We start from the raw sequence: 15,312 nt of genomic DNA on the forward strand, positions 1-15,312 counted from the left end.
ACCCAGTGGTTTCCTGACCCATGATCGGTAAGCAGCCTGTGCATCTTTGTGCCAGGCTGAGCCATGCAACATGGATGGAAAGGGGAGCTTGGAGCTGCCGTTAGTATAGTTTGTATAGTACAGATTTTAGTGATACCATTTGAGATGATTTTGCTTGCTATTCGGATCGTGTAAAAACACAAAAAAACCCATTTCTGATTTTCTCTTGAATATTTTCTTTACACCGCTCAAAATCTCTCTGTACATGATTAATAGTTTCCGTATTTTCTCAGCTTGCAAAAGCATTATTCTAAAACGCATTACATATCTATATGTATTAGATAACCAAAATTTTAAACAGAAGAGCTTCTTTAATAATTCAGTCAAGAAAAGGAGTACCGGAGAGAAGCAGTAAAAGCTATGACAAAGGAAGAAATTAGGGCAAAATTCCTAACTTAAATAAATCTGTGGGAAAAAAAGAAAAAAAAAGGAAAGGAAATGAGTATTTTTACCCATTGCAAGATGTACATAAAGTCAAATTAGTTAATTGCACCAGCAGCAGTATAGTAAGAATTAACTCAATAAGCCTGATTCAAAAATAGTAATTCGCATCTAGTAGCCACATGGTGCACATAAGAATTTGAAGGACAAAGTTAGCAAAAACAGAAAAGGGTGCAACACGCCTGCAAAAACGAGTGCAGTGCCCCACAGACTCGGGCTTCTAGTGGCGGAGGGCCGCACGGAGCCCGGTAAACGGGGTAAAGGCGCGGGCGCTGCGGGCGCGCTCGCTCTGTGGGCCTCTTCCCGGCGCGCAAACGCGGCCCGGAACCGGCGGCGCGGGGCAGCGGCGGCGCCACGGCGCGGAGGACGGCGAAGCGGCGCCTCCCATTGGGCAGCGGAGCGGTGGGGGCGGGCTCTGGCGCGTCAGTGGCGCCCAATAAGGAGAGCGGCGCGGACCTTTTGCAACAGCAGCAGCGATGGCCGAGTGGTTAAGGCGTTGGACTTGAAATCCAATGGGGTCTCCCCGCGCAGGTTCGAACCCTGCTCGCTGCGGCCCACGGGGGTCTGTGTTTTTTCCCTTTGCTCCAACATCCAATTTTGCTCTTACTGCAGCAAGTTATTTGCAGCCGGCGAATTCCCTAGCATTTATCCTATTGTAGCTCATTCACTGCCATGTTACACACACCTTTCCTATTTTTATCCTGAAATTTAAAGTACTACTGGAGCAAAAATAGGTCTCCAGGATCAATTTCCAGCTTTTCACTTCGAATGCCCATGAAAATCAGCACTTGATCTTACCAAAGCTCATTTTGTTCCAATGCCCCAGTCAGCTGAATGCACCATCCCAACACAAAGTTCAGTACAGAGGCAACTCATTGCACACATGCAGCCGCATGCAGCTCTGCCCAAAGGGCTAATGTTCTGCCCTCACCCGTAGCTTGCAGCAGATGCAAAATAAGCAAATTCTTGCCTGCAGCACACTACAGCCACTGCACTTAATGCATTGCAACACCCCTCACATGAAGAAACCTGGGAGGTTCTTGGTCATCTTTTTCTGATGCTTTTGGCTCTTTGCACAGGTGTGGAGCCTGCTATGGTGCATTGTGCACACACAGGCACAGTCTGGCAATGAGGACAAAAGCCACAGACAGTACTATGCAATTAGTAACCAGAGAAGAGATGCACACAGGGCTCTCTCACTTGCCTCCCTGCTCACGTTCAGCTGACCTTTCATCACTTGGAAGGGTCTGATGCATAGTGAAGAGCTGAAAAGTTTGCAAACTCATATATGAAGAGGACGGAAATAAGAAAACAGGCCACCTCCACCGAAGCCAAAATACATAGGCCAGGGTGGAAACAGCTACTTTGACTCTTATTGCTCTAAAAAGGACAAGTGCACATGCAGATTGATCATTACCTTATAAGGCAGGTGCCATAGCAATGTTGTGTGGCCCCCTCTGCAAGGGCTTGAAGCATTTCTGCAGAGCCGGGTTCACTGTGGCCCTGTCCCTGGAGGAGGTGTGAGGCCAGAGGAGCCGGCGCCTGGGGCAGTGGGGCCCTTTCCCAGCCAGAAAAATGCCTTCCTCTCATGGCATGTTGCAAGTGCAAGATCCTTTCTCAGAATGCATAAAAATACATAAACAGATGAACAAACTATAGGATAAGCTGGCAGTAGGTCAAATGTTTAGACCTGCTCCCCATCCTGGGTAGTTCAGGTTCGGCTTCTTGTGTTTTTGCCAGGCTGCTTGCAAAAATATTAAAGGTTGTATATGAACTCAGCATCAACGCAGAATCGAGGTTGGAAATAGATTTCATGCCTAACAAAAATCAACTTTGCATTAGAAACTCGTTTTTTTTTTTTTTTTTTTAATTTCAGCACTCTTATACCCCTTAATCATGCTGCGGCTCACCTGTGCAGCACAGTTTAAATGGTGTGCTTAGAGCAGCACAAGACAGCAGTAACTCTGAAAGACTCCAAGCTCTTCAGTGACCGTGCACATTTTCAGTAATAATTTATATGTACATATATAGAAACTTATTTTCCACACATAAAAGTTGGCTTTGTTTAACCAGTTAGGAATATAAACTTTTTTGTTGTTGGTGTTATATGACTTTAAAACGCCATCCTGCATTGTAATCTGGAAGAAATGAGAACATTTTGTGTAATACAGTGTTTTTGATACCATTCCAAATTAATAAAAAGGCAGTTTTGAAAGAGCAAAAATACAAAACACTATGGACAAGCTTCAGTCCTTCTCCACTGCATCACTGAGAAAGTCACTTTCTTTTTTACAAGCTGACTACTTTAAGTAAGTGTCTTATTTCCATATACATGTGTCATTGCTTTGATAAAATAGAAGACAAAGCACGAACATGATAAATATTTATTATGAAGTTCTCATCTTCAAAACATCCTTTCCATTGAGAATTTGCTGGGGATGGAAACTTCAAACAACCAACAGCAAAACACATACTTGTTTTAAATTTCACATAGCAAATGAAAAAAAAATCAGACTTTCAGAAAGGCAGCAAAAATATTTGCATTTAATGAAACTTTTTTGCCTTCTTACTTATTTTCCCTCAAACTTGCAGCTGAAAAAGCAAAAGAGCAGCAGTGAACACCCAAGTTACTTCCCACCCTCCCACTTGGACAAGATTTATGAAAATGTTCCCACTGAGGCAGTACACAGGAAGAACCATACGGTTTTAATTTCAATTGTGCTTTTTTCTGGTGTTTTTTTAATTACCGAAGCAAGCACGGCCTGCCATGCAGCCTGACCAAGCTGCACACACATCCCCACCACAAAGCTCTGCCTGGGCTCCCTCCTCTCCCCCGGGCGTCTGAGCTCCGTTTTGCAGCGACAGGTAACACACTACGTGTTGCGTGTGGTTACCTCTCCCCACACTGGCTGTCAGGGTGTCAGGGTGAGAAGGAGCAAGGGACAAGGAAACACAGCTTCGTAAGGATGGGTGGGCAAGACCAACCCTGCCTCTGCACCGAACTGCCTACCTTGTGTGCCAAGAGGCCTTGTGTGCCTCCCAGGAGCAGCCACGGAGCTTGCAACGCACCCAGAGCTGCCCAGGAAACCCTTCACACGCTGGCAGCAAGTCCCATTTTGTAGGGATGGGCATCACCTGTATCAGGTAATGGTGTACATGGCAAACCCAAGGTATGTGACTCCCCAGCCCCTCCATCGTGCACCACAGTGACGACTCAGGCAGGAGCCTTTCAGCGATGAGAGGAAAAGATCAGATGAAGAGTCTGAGCTTCATTAACGTGGGAGGGAGGCGAGAGCAAAGGCACAAAAGGCAAGCGCGCGGCAGCACACACAGGCCTGGAAACTGGCAACGGCCGGACAGGCACGTACACTGAGCCACAGCAATAAAACCCAGCCAAAGCAGGCTGATAAATATCATCCCACCTGGTGGCAGCGGGGGCTGCTGGCTCACGGAGCTGCTTTATCTTCTCCTGTGTAATTTCACCGGCTTCATAACTGCTTCTCTCCTTGCCTTCCCAGCAGTCTTGTCTCTTGTTTCAAGATAGCAAAGCAGAAGGAGGCAATGTCTGTGCTCAGGAAATTAAAGCTACTCAGAATCTATTCTGATCATCAGGACACTTGCTTCTATTCTAGAGCATATAGCAGACACCTTTTATTCTTAAAAACAAAGCACAAGCAGTCAGGATACAATCTTGTCTGTCATCCCCCATTACTCAGACTAGGGATTTAGGATTATTCATCATCATCATTTTAACTCTGCTGTGAGGACCTAAAAGTTTGGGAAGACCGAGAACACTCTCAATCTTAAATTTTTAGCTTTTGCCTAAAATACAGAATTAGTGCAATAATTAATACTAGAGTGATATTGAACTTTATATAATGCAAGGACACCCGCAGCTGTTCGGTTTCACTGTGTGCTGCCGGAGAAGCAGGCACCTAGTCTCTGGATGTCACAAAACTGGCCAATACAATTTCAAAGACCTAGAATGAAGTTTTAGCCTCTTTTCCATATTTTATCATCCTTATCATCAACTTTCTTGCCGCCTACATCTGCTATCTCATGGCTGTCAGATGAAGTCTTATCAGCCCTCACAAGCCCAAAAGGATCAGGTTTAATCTACACCCTTGACTAGACCCTGGAAGGTGCAGACTCACTCCTCAGAGCCGCTTATTTTCATGCCAGACTAAGTCCTTACAGCTGCTCTAAATTCTCAGGCGCTATTCTGTAATGCACAGGGCTGCTCAGGGCTCGTATGCATCCGCATTTGAGAAACATAGAAAAGTAGACCCTTTCTAAAGACATATGTAAGTGTGTATATATGTAACTATGCATATGTATATGCATATGTAAATAGAAGAAATGCGTACATTAGTGTACTAGAGAACCAACTGATAGCACTGAATCTGACCCCTTTACTATGATAAAAATAAGTATCCCTTCTCAGCAGGGACACTACAAAAAGTAAGTTGCTACTGTTTTTTCCTAGGCTAGGGTTCTTGCACACACACAAATATTTATCTGTAATGAAGAGGTGATGCCATTTTGCCAGAATAGACCATGTAATCATTGATTAATGATATGTTATAATGACATGAGAAATAGTGATGCTGTTCAAAGACCTGAACAGCCCCTTGCCAAAGGAGTCCTGTCTCTGTCCTGTAGGGCCCAATCACCCCTGCCCTGTTAGGTGCTAAATCATCCATCAAGCTGGCCCGTTTTACCTTCAGGAGCAAGTGAAATGAGGAGGGAAGAGTCTAAGATACCATTTAATCCAATATTCCAACCATTTGCTTTTGCAGCGTTTTTAAAGAGAAAAATATACTTTATTGCTCAGTATCCTTCACACAAAAGCTAGCGATTCTTCTGCTGTTACTATTCGACCTTCCTCGATTAAACTGGTTTAAAAAGAAAAACATTTACTGAACACATCCTATATATGAAGGAAAGTGGTACTAGAAGACATGTAATCACATCTAGCAGATATTAGCAGAGAATTGTTAATATTAATCTTAATGTTTTTAGCTGAAAAGTAAGGAAAGGAAAAGCATTCAGAATCCACAAAAATCAGATCCCTTAAATAAGGAATGGGCCATAGAAATAGCTATCACTATTGACCTCAGGAAAGCTACATCAATGTAGCTGTAATGGTAAAACAGCAATAAAATTCATCTTCCATAAACAGATCAGTACAAATACACCTAGAATTAACATTGGCACCAGGCCCTGTAAAGAGAACTGTCAAGTACCCTAATAAGGTTAGTGAAATAAATTTATATACATATATATTATTTTGATTGCAGCAGCAGGTGCTTGTGTTTAACTTACAGCAAATAGGTGCAAAAGAGAAGTACAGCAGAAGAGTAGTGAGCACATGTTCATCTACCCCAGGGCTGGATCAGCATATTGTCTCCACATGGGAAGGAGACTGGTTTTCCAGATCAGACATTCCCTGAGGCTGCTAAGGATTCATAGCAGGACTCCATAAAGGGGGGGGCGGTCTGTGGGGTCTATGGTGGGTGGAGGATGCCATTTCAATACATGAGAAGAGACCATTTCTGTTCATATGCTGTTTTATTTGTTTTGACAAAGACTTGCTACTCAAAAAAGTATAACTGACACTGTTTACAAAGGAAATACAAAATAAATAAATACAACACAGAATGTGAAAAGTTGTCTGACACGTAAGTGTTTTATGTTAGATTCATACACATTAACACTGACCAGACCCAGTTCTTCATTCCCCACCACACACAACCTGATGAGACTAGCTGTGAAGCCACAGCAGGGGGGAGTTGCTTCTAAGTCCCAGGCCAATACTGGCACACAAACAAGGGGCATCCAGATGGGTGAGAAGCAAGCTTTTAACCAGAGAAAAGGGGGCCTGGAACTGCCTGCCAAAACAAACAGGTGCTGCAAAAATCTTACTTATTAACATAGAATGCAACTGAGTTGCCAGGAGAGCTTGATCTATCACAGCTGTCTTCTGGGATAAGCGTGTTCTTATTTCCACCGTAAGATCACAATTATCTGACAAGTTAAGCTTGTAATAGTGCATTAATAATATTAACTTGCAATATAAATCACTATTTTAAGTACAATGCAACAGAAGTAAACCTAGCTTTGCTTCAGGTTCATCATTATTTATCTTTTGGCTTAACATCGGGAGTTCCTGTAGTCTAACCGTAACTTTTGATTTTACTGAGAGTTTTTTTATAGTATCACTGTAGCGACAAAAATATTACTTGCTACATTACCTTAAAATACAAGAAACAGTACATGAAATATTAGACAGCTATGCACAACACCATGTTAATACTGAAAAGGGTTCTGCTTGCTAGCTGATTAAACAAAAAGATCTCTATCTGCAAAGCTCATAGATGTGGGTTAACAGATCAGTATTAAGATACCTTTGAATGGGGTAACATTCACAAAGCAATGAATGAGTTAAGATACAAATAACATGTATCCGCTGACAGAAAAATAGTGAGCTGCTGAACAGGATCATGTACTGTCAGGAATGTTGCGTTTTAGATTTCGTAGTTTCTGAACTTCCTCAGCAGCTCTGATGGAGCGTCTCCTGACCAGCGGAAACGCAAGTGCCAGTAATTTCCCTCTGAAAATCCTGAGGAAAGAAGAGAAGACCAACGAATTGTTAGTTATGTAGCAAAAAAATAAACATATCTTCAAAAAAAAATTAAATTGTCCACTTCCCGTGCTCTTGACTGGCACAGCACCATCGAACACATCAAGCAAGCACCAAGCAGCAAGATACCTGTCACCTGGACATAATCCAAAGGACAAAAGCAACAATGATGAGCAGCCTAGAAAATATGATTTATAAAGAAGAGGGAATGAATTGCATGGCTTAACCTGAAGAAGGTGACATGATAAGTCTCCAAGCATGTGAAAGGCAGAAGCATAAAGGGAAGAAATAATGTTTTCCACATTTCAGATGGATTAGTCAATAAGTGAGACACTTAACTACAGTCAGGAATACTCAGATCAGAAAATACTAAGACAAAATTTCCTACCTGTAAGAGGAACAGAGTTAGGTTTTATTCCCTCACAGTTTAATTTCCTGTTTGTTTCATCAAACAAGAAATTACAACACTTCGTTTAATAATAGTTTGATAACATAAAGCCAAGATTATGAAACTACCGAAGCATCAAATAGAACACAGAGGATCGGCCTTTTGGAAGTAAACTGCGATTCAAGTCTAGATTAATCCAAACAGACAGAAAATAACTGCCTCTCCAGCAGACAGCTTCTGAAAGAGATATTCTAGTGTACACATATAGTTATGTTGTACATGTATAAGTATGTTTAAAACTTATGATCAAATACAAAGGAATTCAAGTCTCCTTTTTCATCCTCCTTTTCAGCTTAACAGTTATAAACTATGCATGAGTTTTGAGTGCTGGATCAAACAAACAGGAATGTAACATCTAGCTGCTTTATTTAATAGTGGCAAGCAGTTATATGCATACTACTGCTGGAAATATTCGAGTAACATTTTTATTTTTGATTAAGATGGAAAACTAAATTCTCCTTTTTGGTTTAAGGCATCCTCTCCTTTTCTGTTTGTGTGCTTGTTTGCTAGTAAAACAAAAAAAAAACAAAAAACAAAAAACAAAAAAAAAAGAAGTGAAAGAAAAGACCTGAAAGATTCAAAATTATACAAAAAATAAGTGACATGGGAAAAAAAGAATAACCCAAAGCCACATTTAAAAAAAAGCTACTAATTGAATGCATTATTCTGGAAAAGAATTTCTCATGACAAAGTCTCATTTTAGGGCAGTTTTTGGATTCTGCAATCTTTTGTAACTGCTGGTTTCACTTACTTGGGGAGTCCGGATTCTTTGAGGACAGAGGTTTCGCATCAGGAATTGCGACATCTCCTTGCTCCCTGATCCCATCTGACAATCCATCCTCACTGTTTTCAATCTGTGAGGTCCAAATCTCACTGGTTATGTTGTTGCTGTTATTCACAGGAGCTTCCAGCATCTGGTCCTTCTTTCCTTGGACAGCCCAATGCATTGACTAAGTAAATGCAAAAATAACAAACAGAAACAATTCTATTGGGGATGAAGAACAAAATGCAGAAGTGCACCAAATAATTGTAAAGTACTCAGGGGTCTTTTGTCTACAATTTCTTCAGGTATGACTTCAAAAACTTTTTAAGAGTTTATGGGACTTAGAAGATTACAGTATAGAAGATGACAGTATTTAAATGTGGCACCTCAAGAACTTAACAGTTTTGAGGAACTGAAGCCTGACTTCATTTTGGCAACAACAGTGCTCAAAAGCACCCTGTCACAAATCACCCTACCAGCCTCATAGGGCCCTTCCGAAGATCTGTGAGGCTCAAAGTTGCAAGAAAGCAGCTTCTAGATTTTTCAAATAGCTCATTATTTAATCAGTTAGCATCAATAAAGGAGAATATGCTATATAAAGGTGCTAGATTTAATCCAATTTTGAAAACAGATAAAAAGTTCCTACAAGAATCAAAGAATGTCCAAGCTTAAAAAACACCCACCGTCTTCATGGAATTGCTGAGGGCCTCCCACTGCTGGAAGGGAATGGTGATTTTGCTCCTCCGCCAGTAATCATAGCGAGCTCGACTCTCCTCATTAGCGAGGATCTCCTTGGCTTGCTGCAGCTTCTGAAAACTTGCCACTGGAAGGCAGACCAAAAAGATGCTAAAGGCAACGCTTGTTTTTAATGGAAGTAGTTTGCATGCGCAAGGGGAGCTGCCAGCAGCTGCTGAGAATAGAGGAGAGAGGAAGAGAGCTGAGTGGCAGCTCTGTGGCTGATCTGCTTGCAGCCGCGCAGGGTTTTAGATGCCTTGAGAGCAGTAGCACCTTCTGCTGACATTTGATGTCTGGCTCAAATGAGTGCCAAGATGCTCATTTTGTTGGCTGATTTGGAATTTTCCAAATTTTAAGCTTGGGGAAACATATTCAGAAAGCAGGCTAAAGGCTGCAAAAAGCATTTTAAAATGGAAATTAAACTAGAAAAAGCATGCCTAAAAGGTACGCACTTATATGCACAGCAGCAAGGAAGTCGGGGCAGCACATAACACCATGAAAGTATCGGGGGGAAAAAATGAGAAGGAAGAATTACAAGCAAGCACAGCAGTCTAAATAAGGTGTAAAATAACTAACTTGTGCAATTAATTTAGCACCTTTTTCAATATATTCTAAAATATTATCTTGAATACTGGGTTGCATGAGAACACTTCTGTCTTTGCAAGATTTTTTCATTAACTGGTTACTAAGGCTGCAGTTGCAGGTTACTATTTGAACAAGGGCTATAAAGATCTACATTTTATCTGAGTCACTCATGTTATAGTGACATGTCGTTATTATTCATTTATTCCAGTTCACAAAGTAGATTTATTCCAAAATACACTGAGCCCAAACACCAATCCAAACCAAGAACCATAAATCAAACACCAAGCAAAAGGGGGCTTCTATTAGGTTGCATTTATCTACTGTGACTCATTTTGAACAAATAAAAACAGTCTTTTTTAATTATTTTTTATTAGGCTGATTAGGCTTTATTAGGCTGATGAAGTAATTAAAAAGGGTAAATTTTTATTTTAGTACTGTGAAATGACATTTGAAGTACATATTAACAAAGTTGCTCCAATATTTGGCACTTGGCTTCTCTTTGTGTGTTACTTGGTTTGAGTTAATGGGAGGCAGGGGGACATGCAATGGGATCAATCCTAGTCTCTACTTCTCTGCTGTAATTACTAGAATTTCAAATAGAAATCAATATTCAATAGCTACTTCTGCAAACTTCAGCCATAAATAGATCAGAACAGCCCTATTTTAGCAATATGTAACCAGATGTCCAGATTAGTTACAAACGGGTAAAATGGTCTTCAAATAACAGTTGCAGTCATGGTTTGGGTCTGGTGAACCGCCTGCTTTCATAACCTCAGATGCTGACTGCTGCTCTGCAGACACATGGCTGCTCCTCTGGTGCTAGCTTCTCCTTATTTTCGGTTATTAAATTACATTAAAAGAAACTAAAGTACATTTAATATGTTCCTGACGCGCTTGTTCGCAGACGTCAATTACCTAGTTGACGTAATTATGGCATTTGACTGTTGCCAAGCACAGAAGCAGCTCAACCTCATATGTCTAAAAAGGGAGATACTCCATAAAAGAGTTTCTGAATTAAATGTTCTACTGCAGAAAGAAAAAAGAAAACTCCTAAGGAAAAAAGTAATCGAAGAAGCATGCTCCTTCCTGCTCTACCACCCAGGAGTGTAGCAATATTACAGATTGCTGTTAGAAGGCAATATACTCAGTGCACATGACAACAGCAGGAATATATGGGGAAAATAATATTTAATTTCATGTTTAATAGGCTGAATTTAATATCTTAGTCATATTAATGGCAGAGGGGATTAAACAGGGAAGAACACATACCTGCTTTGGGGTCTCCGAGATGTTTGTCAGGATGACATTCAAGGGCCTTAACCTTAAATTCTGCAAGAATTTGTTCAACCTAAACAGAATATCAAGGTTTAAAGTGAGGAAATACATACACACAGAAATGATCTTTCAATTTCCTTTTTGAAAAGAGTTTGGAGGCACAATGGCAAGCACAAAAAGGCTTTTGCTTGTTCATTTTACAAGCTTTATTACAAGCACAACGTTACCGCAGAGGTGACAGCCACAGCTCTAGCGCTGCCCTCTGCTGGGACCTCGTGCCAGGAGCGTCCTCGGGAAAAGCTTCACGCGGCTTCGCGATGCTCGCCCAGCGCCGCTGGAAAAGACAGAGGTGCCTTCCCCACATGTAACCATTGGCACTCGTGAGAGCCCCTGACGATTTCATGAGCAGAAGACTTCTCCACACATAATACCTCATTCATTATAGCAGGGTAATTAAGCTCTCTTTATAAAATTCAAAACCAATCCCACTTAACAGAGCAGCTGGATTAAAAATATTAGTATACCACTAACTCCGACTAACCAAAAAAATGTTATAAAGACATTTTTGGGAGGAATATGCCTGTATTTGCTACAGAATATTCAACAGTTGCTTAAACAGGTCTCATCATAAAATATGAAATAGCACGTATCTGCTCCCAAACAAATCTGTAAAGGTAGTATTTGAAAATTTAAAGTCCTTAGGATGAGTAAGTAAGGAGATTCTTATTTCTGTGTTTTTCCTCACAACCAATGAGTACTTAAATTAATATGCGTATCTATTTAAAAAAATGAGTTACCCTGTAGCATTACCATTTTTCTACAAACACTCACCACACTAGTTGCACATACATAAGTTTTATCATCTTTTAAAACCAAATACATTCCGAAACGTTTTTTATGCTTTCAAAGGTATGCAGTTGGCTCATAATACATAACCATATCACGTGTTAAATGTAACTAATGAATAAACCATCATTTTAATTGCATCTATAACAAAAGTCAATTTTATAAAGCATTTCTCATACAAGCTTTATTCTGGGATGTTAACATGATCTGTATATTGAGCTTTGCATTAAGGAAATGCTAAAAGCAGCAATAAAGAAGGTTAAGGATGCATTTCAGCTAGACCTGCCTGTGGAGTAGCACAAGGAGGCTCTTACCGTGGACAGCTCATCACATCCCAGCAAGTGGTAATAATCTTCCAAGTCCCCTGGGCTGCAGTTCAACACAGCGTCCATGGGGATGAGTCTGGCGGCTTTCCTGGAGCCGAGGTGGCGCAGAGTAAATCACGAGTAGGAACTTGCAGCTGCTGGCCAGCTCCACAAGTAGCTGAGGGAAATGAGCTACTGCCACGCAGGTCCGTGGCTCTCCCCAGTGCTTTTTAATAGTGGGAGCTGACACATGAATTCCCGGGAATCTCTGCTTTCCATTGGCCCCGCCAGGATGCCGATCCGGTTGCACAAACCTGCTGGTGGCAAAGCTCCCTGGGACTTGTAGTTGTCAAAGCAACCGCCCAGGCTGGAAAGAGTTCGGGATGCTGAGCAGAACTGAGCTGTGTTTCAGACTTTCATCCTACCAGCCACGTCAAGTCAGGCATGCACTCACACACGTGCCTGCGCTGGGACCTGCACGCACTAAAACATATTCTCTGTGTCCCCACTATAAGCAAATAGGGTGGCTCTTTAGTCCTGGAAGCAGTTCTTCATTTCTGTACATCACCTTTTGTCTGACAAAGCTAAGGCTGTGAAAAGACAACAAAATACTTGCAGTCCATTATCAAAAGAAACACTCACACACAATTACTTACAAGTCTGTCTTGAAGCTCTTTATTGTGTCTGTAGGAACCATACCTTGTAAAACTCATCTTACATTGAAGTGCAATGCCTTAGACTGATAACTGGCAATTGATGATCGAGGCCTCAGTCTCACAGAGAACAAATATACTTTACCCTACCCTCCTAGAAGCCATCTGCTCACTGATTTACAAAAACAAAAAAAACCCCACAAATTCCTAGGTGTAAATCTGGCCATCCACATAAGCCTTTATTTCCCTCTCTTTCTGCTTTATAAGAGCTTTGTAATGCAAGACATTGAATATCATCAAGTATCGCTGATTCTTCAAAACAACATTTATAAATTTTGTCTGGAATATTTATTCAATTTTAGATGCAGTGACCTAGTAGGTGATAGTTCATATGCAACAGATGCCCAGGGTATGACTGTGGCCAGAAGAGCTGTGTGTTAATCCCTGAGGAACCTAGTGGCCTTTCTGAAGACTATTTCGTACTTTTCGTACTGCTTGATTTTTATTATTGGTTTATAATATTATTAATCTTTCAAAATGGTATTTCAATATATATTAGCCTTCTACTACTTTCTCTTTAATGCAAAGGCTATATTGCCTGACGTTTACTATTTTACTGTGCTTTCAGGTGTTCTAATACAATAGTAAAATATATAAAGTACATAGAGAACCAATAACCTGTCTTACCATACTTCAACTATTTTTTCAGTTTATGGATATTACATAACTTAATTTTATTACGTATATAATTATCCATTAAAATTAAATATCTACTTTTTTATACAACAAAGCACAAGTCTCAGTGGAACAACTTAAATCCACTAGAAATCCTAACTACGCTATTTCTCAGAGTAGATAAAACAAGGGATGCAATTTTTAACCACATGGAAGAATTAACAATTACAAATCCCTCCCTCCCCCATTCCTAATTTAATAACAAACCACAAAAGCCTAGTAATCAAAAAAAAAAAGGGGGGGGGGGAAGAAAGCCTTTTAGTACAAGATTGTGTAAATATTTAAGTAGATTGTACTTTGTGGGAGGACACAAAACAAACACCTGGCCCTGCTCCATGACAGCACTTCTGACATAGCATTTTTGTCCAAGTATCTCTCGCATATTTGCGCAAGGTGAAAGGGAAGGATATTTAACCCTGTTTCTCCCTGGTTTTCAGCAGCTTTTGTGCTGTAAGGCAAAGTGCAGCTCTAAGCAGGACCCCGCAGGCCAAACCCTGGGACTCACCAATTTGCTCCGCTGAAAATGAAGGTAAGAGCACCAGCACATGATTCATAAGACAGAGTTCATGTCTTGAGAACAGGCTGCATACAAAAGCAGCAGGTTGCTGGAGATGGCACACGTGTTTTGCCTGGTGTTGCTCAGGACGTACAAACAGTGCAGAACATGAAGAAATCTGGTATTTGTTCTCTGTACCCAACAACAAACAACCCGCTTCTGTCCACGTGCACTACAGTATCTGCAGTTTTGCTTGCTTTGAGTCCCCAAAACGTGACATGAAGCCTTGGTTCAGTGTAACATAACAGGGAACAGAACAGTGTGACAGAACATCAACTTTCAGAAGTTCAAAACAGGCCTTTAAACAAATCAGAAAAATCTCAGAATCTGTGTTTGAATTAAGCAGGATTTTATTCCCGTAAAATACCTGAAACTATCCCAGTATCATTTCTTCATAATTGACTTGAGTTGTTTTGCTTCTCAAAGACAAAGAGAACATTTTCATGAAGTTCAAGGCATAATGTAACTGAGCTTTGCACCTCCCGCTCTGTCCCTGTCCCAGCAAATGCTTAGAGCTACAGAAACATCAGAGGACCTGAACAGCACCAAGTTGGCTTCCCAATCTAGGAAGAACTACTCTATAATCCTACTAACATGCATTGACTTTAAGGAACCTGAATTAATTTCCTCCCTACTGCCTTTTCCAGAAAGCTTTAGATCTGGCACTTCCTCAGGTGTGCCATTTTATCTGCTAGAACAGTCTCTTCCCATAAATACTCTCCAAAATTACAAGACACACCTCTCCTTTACAGCTGACAAAATCATCATGTGTGTATAGTTTCCATAGTAGTATGTTTATCCAGGGGTTTCCTTCATGTAGATTACATACAGATTTTTTTACCTCACAGTTACTGCCCACAAAAGCAGTTTTATATATGACAACTTTTGGAGTGCAAACCAAGTATCAATCGTTTTAACCAGAAGTGCACTATTTTTTTAAGCTGATAATATCAAGGCCCGAAAAGGATAAATTCTGCCTGCCTAACCTCAGCTTTGCCACTAAACTTGGATATTTTGTTGTAATAAATTCACTAGAACTATTCTGTAAATAGCTTATGATATTAAGCACATTAAACAAAAATCAGTATTTACATTTTTATCTATAAAGCTTAGATCAACGCATTTATGTACACAGGTAATTCTTCAGTAATAAAAGAAAGCAGCTACAGCAAATATTTATCCTTTAAGAGTTCAGAGTTGATATTTTGAAAGCAAACTGATTAACGGCAGCTCAGTTCAGGAACAAGCAAGCCCATGATATACTGCTAAAGCCAATTCGGACAACACT

The 15,312-nt window shown here is 40.7% G+C and overlaps 1 protein-coding gene and 1 non-coding gene across 2 annotated transcripts; one reads left to right on the forward strand and one right to left on the reverse strand.

The window, feature by feature from the left end:
- Positions 1–950: 950 nt before the first annotated feature.
- On the forward strand, positions 951–1,032 carry TRNAS-UGA (transfer RNA serine (anticodon UGA)). The gene has a single exon. It is a non-coding gene; the product is annotated as a tRNA-Ser (tRNA).
- Positions 1,033–6,969: 5,937 nt separating this feature from the next.
- On the reverse strand, positions 6,970–12,215 carry DNAJC12 (DnaJ heat shock protein family (Hsp40) member C12). The gene is made up of 5 exons (XM_010227606.2): positions 12,090–12,215; positions 10,924–11,002; positions 9,018–9,157; positions 8,323–8,521; positions 6,970–7,102 (listed from the first exon to the last, which is right to left on the reverse strand). Exons 1-5 carry the CDS (start codon positions 12,165–12,167, stop codon positions 7,008–7,010), a joined length of 591 nt encoding a protein of 196 aa, XP_010225908.1. The 5' UTR covers positions 12,168–12,215; the 3' UTR covers positions 6,970–7,007.
- Positions 12,216–15,312: the final 3,097 nt, after the last annotated feature.

Source organism: Tinamus guttatus, unplaced genomic scaffold, assembly GCF_059628265.1.
Source record: "Tinamus guttatus ecotype Peru unplaced genomic scaffold, ASM5962826v1 Tinamus_guttatus_pri_ptg000023l, whole genome shotgun sequence".
Lineage (NCBI taxonomy): Eukaryota > Metazoa > Chordata > Aves > Tinamiformes > Tinamidae > Tinamus > Tinamus guttatus.